The sequence below is a fragment of the Alosa pseudoharengus genome, unplaced genomic scaffold (assembly GCF_046254945.1).
Source record: "Alosa pseudoharengus isolate Yale_2024_CS ecotype anadromous, Long Island Sound unplaced genomic scaffold, YU_APseudo_1.1 YU_APseudo_1.1_scf_11, whole genome shotgun sequence".
Taxonomy (NCBI): domain Eukaryota; kingdom Metazoa; phylum Chordata; class Actinopteri; order Clupeiformes; family Clupeidae; genus Alosa; species Alosa pseudoharengus.
The window spans coordinates 32,375,921-32,383,622 of NW_027468576.1; the positions used below are offsets into that span (position 1 = coordinate 32,375,921).

The 7,702-nt window shown below is 44.0% G+C and overlaps 1 protein-coding gene across 1 annotated transcript in view; it reads left to right on the forward strand.

Annotated features, from left to right (window-relative positions):
• Positions 1 to 7,702, forward strand: part of dennd1b (DENN/MADD domain containing 1B) — a 97,511-nt gene that overhangs the window by 40,518 nt on the left and 49,291 nt on the right. The window contains exons 6-10 of the mRNA XM_076278907.1: positions 543 to 616; positions 2,958 to 3,034; positions 4,266 to 4,325; positions 7,114 to 7,167; positions 7,450 to 7,560. Coding sequence (XP_076135022.1) covers positions 543 to 616; positions 2,958 to 3,034; positions 4,266 to 4,325; positions 7,114 to 7,167; positions 7,450 to 7,560 — 376 coding nt within the window. The remainder of the gene's footprint in view (positions 1 to 542; positions 617 to 2,957; positions 3,035 to 4,265; positions 4,326 to 7,113; positions 7,168 to 7,449; positions 7,561 to 7,702) is intronic.

Below are 7,702 nucleotides of genomic sequence, written 5' to 3' on the forward strand. Positions count from 1 at the left end.
GCAACCCTCCAAATTTATGATGAGTCTGCAGTGGTTGAGTAGTCTTTTTGGAGAAGACACCAAATATGTTTACTTGATTTTGCACCTCCCCCACCACATACCCCCTTCAAAGGCACGCCAGGAATGTTTGAAATGTTGTGTACCCCTGGGTAACAATACGATAATTAGTGAGTGATGCACTGTAACTGGGCTCCTGGAAAAGGACTCCTTTTTTGAAACTGGACTGTTTGTCGAAGCAGCACTGGTAGGGAAACAGCATAGTGATTTTAGGATCATTTGCAGACATTTACACGAAAATTACAGTGATGTTTAATTGACAAATCAGTGAAATCCATCCTCCCTCCCCCATCTCTATGTCTGTTTCTCTTCCTCCTCTCTCTCTCTCACACACACGTACACACACACACACACACACCTCATTCTATTAGTATCTTGTGCTATGTGGTACTAGTTTTTGATTTAGCAGAACGACTGGACTGTAAATCAGGTTAGTAAAGATTGATTGTTGCATATCAGCCCTAATTTTCTTCTCTGCTCCACAGTTATCTCCCTTGGTTTGAGATTTACTACAAGCTGCTGAATACACTGGCCGACTACTTAACAAAACAACAGGCAAGTCAAGAAACATTTTCAATGTCTATTCCTGTGCTCTTTATTGAAGTTTGACATATAAATAGGCAATCTGCATTGCACATGTCTGAAATAATGTGTCATGTGAACATTTCAGGGCTTTGTGGCTTGTTTTGTACCCTTGGCTCCACAAAAAAAGGAAAGAAAAAAGTCTATACTTTTACGGCTTTGCACAAGGTCTGGGTCATTTGCCACATTCACACCCCCACATGCTAATGTTGGTTCTCCAGAGCTAGCTCTCTGATGTCACCACTTCACAAGACCAACTTCTCCCTTGGCCAAACCAATGACACTGCCACCCATTGCACCACCGGCTCTACTCCCAGAAACAACTCTCTCAACAACGCTTTCACTGTAGGCACTGGACAGAATAAAAGTTTGGACTGCGGGAAAAAAATAGAAGTTTAAGGCAGATGTAAGGTTGATGACTTGATGAATTTTTACGCTACAGATTATATTATTATAGAAAATCAGATATTGAGAATTGTAATTGATGAACATTAAGCTTGCAAATGCTATGCAATGCTATTTGATTCAGCCCCCAGCCCGATTAGAGTGTGAAGGCCAAGCAGGCGTCGCTGCGGGAGGCCCCAATCGGCAACGCTAAACTTAACTTTGGCAACGTTTGGCAAGCAGACCAGCTGAAGAGGAAGTTCATTCCTGAAGATTTAGTGGAAAACTAATGGCTAGGGAATACACAGCCCTTTCACTCCCCACCCCCCACCCCTTCCCCATCTTTTCTGCAAAACTATGCAGTACCAGCAGATACATGAGTTGGGGGGGGTGGAAAGTATGTGAGATGTAGCACGGGCTGATGAGCCAGCATTTAGAAGGGATGTGGGGAAAGGCTCGGAGGATGCTATCAGCGCGCCCTGACATCTAGCTATGCCTTAACAAAGCTGCTCAGAGGAGGGGAGGCATTGGGGGGGTGGGGGGGGGGGGGGTGGTAAGCCTCCCTCATGCAAACAAATCACAGGCTAAGTACACACTGGAGTCAGAGGGCACAGGAAGCGGTGTTGTGTCATGCAAACTGCTGAACCACTTAGCACACAACTTCTTATTGTCATTCTCTTGTCTATGGTGCCAGTGCATCTATTTATAGCTCTGTAGTGTCTGCAATAGTCATCAGCAGCACCTCAGTTGAGGGTTGTCGGCATTGTTTTTATTTACGAGCTTAAAAACATAACATTTACAGACAGGCCTGTAGTGAAGTTGCGAATGCTCAAGTTGGAATTGTTGAAGCACAGCGAAGAGAGAGAGAGAGAGAGAGAGAGAGAGAGTATTTTGTCTTCCGTGACACAAGTGCTGTTTTTGTGTGTGTCCCATATTTATGTACCTCACAAATATGGCGTGCTCAAAGGAGGAAAGTGCTAAAGTGTTTGTTAGGGCGGACAGAGGATACATGATGTGTTTGTTTATGCCTCTCTCTCTTCCTCTCTCTTTCTCTCTCTCTTTCTCCCTCTCTGCTGTGGCTTGTGAAGGAGATGCTGACTGACATGAGAGGACAGGGATGGTGGTGGTGGTGGTGGGGGGGGGTTAGAATAAGTGAAGTGTTTCCCGGGGGTTGTGTCACTGGCCATGCGTGTGAGCATCCAGCTTGCCCGTGACGAGGCGCAAACCTCTCTTTGGAACTAATGCACAGAAGCGAGAAATCTCAGAAAAACATAAAAACAAAACAAGCACACACGCTGGAAATGGGAGATGGATAGAGAGGGCACAAACAGAAAATGGGAGGTAGGTCAAGGACAGCAGACCAACACAGATTTGTTAGATGAGTTACTGACCCATGGCCCTGCGACATCACCGCTCAACACTCTAGGACGCTAGGCATGTCCAAGGTGCCGCCCAGGGAAAGTAAATCATCGTCCTGACAGAAAGGCCTGTAAAACGCCAGCACATAATCCTGAGGCCTTGGTTTTGTGGCAGAGCGGATCTCCGACAGCCACTTAAAGCCTCCAATTTTTTTTTTTTTTTTTTGAGCAGGGGAAACCTTTTGGTTAATTACCAACAGCCGATGTATGTCGTAAATCCTCCCCAGAATAATAAGCTTCTGCAGCGGCCTCGGCCTAGTCTCTTAACCTCCGGATTGCTCATTAAATGTGTGTCAGTCTCGTGTTGTTTTTCTCCCTCTCTTCAGGTCTTTTTTTTTTCTCCGTCCTTTGGGCTTATTCATATTTTGTAGACACATTTTGAAATGAGTTGCAAATTCACAAATATTTTTCTTGATGTGCAATTTTTTCTTTTTTTCTAAAAATGTAATATTAAAATTTAATTCTGGTTTCACTGACACTGCTGTTTTGTTTCTACACTTGTCTCCATGCAGGAAGATGACTTGAATGACATGTTAGAATCACTGCACAGACTACCCGTGCCAAAGCCCAACACTCCTGTCAATCTGAGTGTGGTAGGTATCCAAAGACGGCATTGACCCATGCGGTAGGGAGTGAGGTTGTGGAGGTGGTTGTGGTGGAGAGAGGAAGGCGGACTTGACGTTTTGTTTAGAAACAGAAGTGGCTTTAACAGTGTCTCTCAGCGATAACACTCCCCTGGACACTGTTAACCCTAATGGCCACTTTCACAACTCATCATATTCTCCCCTCCTGTTATCGGCTCCTGGATTAAGTGTGTTTAAAAATAAAGGCAGACTGGTGAGCAATGCTGGCATGTTTCTAGGGGTTTGACATTATCTTTAGGATTGTTACTGAATGGTATTATCCTTAAAATGACCTTTGAACATCCATGGTAGGTGGCTGCAGTTTATGTTGCATTAATAAATTCAACTCTATAAAGGGCACGATTTTAAAATATCTGTACATCTGTATCTATAAGGGGGATTGTCGATGCATGTACTGTATGGGAGAATATTTAGGTATTGCAGTATCTCTTCTGTAGACAATATGCCGCTGAATACCCTGGGCAAATTCTGGTCCATTGAATCAGTTGCAACTGAAAGAAACCAGTTGCATTGTGTTTGTCAGGGTGATCCCACTTTAGAGTAACTCTTTGTCATAACAACCATTACAAATGCGTTGTGCTCTGTAAATTGTGGTTATTAGTGCTGGCCAAGGTATTTGGCCAGGATCACTTAACAACATAAGGTCACGTTTCCATACGACTCCTAGAACGCACCCTGGAACAGTTATTGGTTATTATTATATAACACTTTTTGGTTATTAGCACATTATATCCTTTTATATCACTAACAGTTGTAACACTGGTATTGTCATATAACTAAATTTCCATTTTATTCGGGAAGACCGCAAAGAATGAATATTTCAAAGCGTATTAAGAGCTTAAAAACATTATTTTAAAAAAAATGCATTAAATCAATTATTCCAAGAAATACATTTCCTCTCCTCAATTCAAAATTTTTTAAAGAACCCACTATTTTTTCGTAATTCGTGAGTATTGAGCAATGAATTTACAGTTTATTTGGTTTTGTTTGTTTTTGTCCGGCATTCATCATAATTTCTGGCAACTCATCATAATCACAAACAGCTAGATTTATAATCATTATGTGACTGAAGTGGTATATGATTTATTGTGGATTCTTTTTTTTATTGTGGTAACATGAAAAGCAACAACCACTCTGTGAACTGTGTCTGTGTCTGTCTCTGTTTATTCCAATGTGTAAGAATGAGTGGTTGCATATTTCCACGGGGCAAGTAGCGAACGCTTCGGGAAGCCAAGAACCGGTGAGTTAAGTGAGTGAAGGAAAGACTGAGAAAGTGGGAAAGAAAGACGACTCACACAAACGTCGCACAAATTGCATGAGGGAGAATCTTTTTTTCAATTTTGCCAAATAATTTATAAAAAATAATCTTTGCTATCTTTTTTAACACTCAAACCAGAAAAACTATACTGGGTTTGTGATGTCTGTGTTTACTCTTTTTTTTCTGGAAAACAATCAAACTTTGTAAATGATTAATGGCACACTCCACTGTCGTATTCTCTTTTTGAATATCAAAAAAACACATCTTTGGTGTGGCTTTAGAGGGAAAGGCAATTGTGCTCAAAAAATCTCCTTGATGCTCTTCCTATTAACCCACATATCCCAAGTTTAGATAAACAGTGCTTTAAAAGAAAGAAAAAAGAAAGTGAGCTTCTGCAACCCCAACACAAGCTCTTGAAATAGTTTCATTGTTTGTTTTTGTATTTCTTCCCATTTTGCTTATCCTCTGTAAGAAAGTGTGCACCCTGCCTTTCAAACCCTGTTGTCCTCAGTAGTGACATCGTCTGACACAGCAGCAGGGATTTTTAGTCCTAAAGGAGTGACATGTCAGTTGTGACAGCCCCATTATTTTCTTACAGCTTAATCCAGAAACCCACTGGCAGTTGCCAGACAGTGTATTCACTTGCTGGCTAAAAATATACGTTTCTGGTCACTGAGAAAAGCAAACCAAGCAATGCAATCCTGGTGTAATGGTGTAATGGTATCATGGCAGGACTGCTGAATATATGATCATAGCTTAAAAAAAGAAAAAAAAAACACAGGAAAAGTTAAATCGTTTCATTGTTTTTTTTCCCCCTAAAGGCAAAACAAAAATCCAGTCAAAGCAGCCTAGAGCAGAGTCCTAGCACAACGATAAAAGAAAGAGTGACTTGGTTTCAGGGCGGCTTCTTGCTGAGAATGACATGAGATAGAAGTCATCAATTGGAGGGGGGGCTTTTCTCAGGATTGCCTTGCTCCTGCGTCACACCACTGGGCTTTTCTATTAGGTGGCGGGCTTACCCCTCTCTGTGGTGCTTTCCATTGGGGGGTGGGAGTGAGAGAGGACATGGGATAAGGGCAAAGTCAATCATCTGGTCTGTCTCATGCACTATCTATGGTGGTGGGTGGTGTATTTGTAAGGCTGGGTACGTCTCTTCTATATCTGTGTGTAACTGTGTTTTTGTGTGTCCAACCAATCCCCCTATAAAATGTACATGTATTTTTGTAGCGTTTCAATGTCTTTGTTAGTAAGTGAGAGTGTGTAGCTGTCCATGTGCTGTGTGAAGTCATGTACTGGTTCTGTGTGTGGGGGCTGTGACCCTCTACAGCAGCAGCAGAGATGGAGGTGAGGGAGCAGGGCTCTGGGACACCCCACCCCACCCGCCCACCCCTTCCTCCTCTTTGCCAGACTAGAGCAGAGCAGCAGGCCTGTGGTGGCTTTTATTCATTTTCTATTTCTTTCTTTCTTTATTTACTTTTTTTTTTTGGTGGAGTGCCGAGCAAAGTGGAGCAGAGCACACTGATAACGAGCTGTATGATAATGTGCGATCTCTACAAACACACGCAGCCAGATACGGAGCCAGCTGGAATGCTGCTGCTGCTGCTGCTGCTGTTGGAGGAGCTGCCCCTCCCTCCCTCCCTCCCTGCCATCACCCCTACACCCAACTCCCAATCATCCACCCACCACACACACACACACACACACACACACACACACACACACAAAGAGGCTTGCTCCAAGTCAGAGTCCTGCAGGGCCCTGTTGAGTGATCCGTGTATGTGTGTGAATTTGACTGTCTCGTTTGTCTTCAGGCCACACGTTTGTGGGAAAGTAAATGCAGACAGACACGCCACCAGCTTTGGTTCTTAGCCCTCTTAGCCCGTAGTTCTTCTCCTCCGACAGCCCCTGTTCCCATCAATGAAGCCACACTCAGGGGTTAGACGCTTATGTGCCGTAAATTTCTATGTTCATTACGCTGAGTCCCTTCCACGCGCATACCATAGGGCCACATCACAGTCATCTCGGTGTCTTTTACAGTGATTGAGTTTGAGTGGAAAAACGCCTATAAAGGATTTGCGGAACGGAAGATGGAAGCGGTGACTACTTGTCCGCCCTGCTGCGGATTAAAACATGCGTAAGGTCATGCAGATTAAGCTGCAGACTGAAGCGCCGCCGTCTGACCTTGTGCGCCCGTGCCAGGGATGTGGTCTTCGACCCGGCCGAGGAGTCCTCGCTCCAGCGTTTCTGTCTTTTCCTCTTAACTGCCCTCTTCCTCCTCCTCCTCCGTCTTTTTGATCCGCCATATTAAAATCATGTCCTACATCTCATCCCGGCTTGTCCTGTCCTTGAACCGCGGTGCACTCGGGTCTCAGAAGCCACGGCGAAAGTGGCGGAGCCGCTCGGCCTCTGAAGCTTTAATAAAGACCTTGTTCTACATGCCCACGTTTCAGCCTCACCTCTGAGGGCCCTCTCTCGGGGCCCCCACGCCCGTATCGACCGCTCCTGCAATATGCATGACATCGCTTACGCACACACACACACACACATGCGCTCTATCAACCGCTCACACATCCCAACTGTAAGCCATTCAAATCAAACAATGAACAAGATGAGTCGTAAATCATTGAACAAAGGGATGGTCTATCTATTCCTTTGTGTTCATCCCCCCTTTCTTTCTTCCTCTCCCTTTCCTCTTCCTATTCTCCATGAATGGAGGGTGGACTGTTTGCTAACCTCTCTCTGTGTCTGTGTTTCTTGTTGTCGTTTCTAGCACTCGTACTTCATTGCTCCTGATATTAATGGACTTCCCACCATACCCGAGAGTGTAAGAATGTATTTCTTTGTATTCCTCTCACATAAGGTCATCTAAATGTTTGAAATCGTAACGATAAAATATCACGTCATATTTTTTAATGATCAAATACAAGTCAGATTTTTTTCAGTTATTGCTGATTAGAAATGTGTGAACAAACTGTAGAACATATACAGACTTATCATGGTTTATGTTAAGTAGTGTGTTGAACAGTGTTTATGCATGTAATGCTGAATGTGATTATGTGTATAATCAATCGGTGTGCTAATGATGGTGCTTGCTGTCTGGTCGCAGAGGAACCTGACGGAGTACTTTGTGGCAGTGGACGTGAACAACATGCTCCAGCTGTACGCCAGCATGCTGCACGAGCGGCGCATCATCATTACCTCAAGCAAGCTTAGCACTGTGAGTATGCAGCTCCCTGGGTCTCCCAGCACACACACACACACACACACACACACACACACACACACATACACACAGCTCCCTGGATCTCCCAACACACACACACACACACACACACACACACACACACACACACACAAAC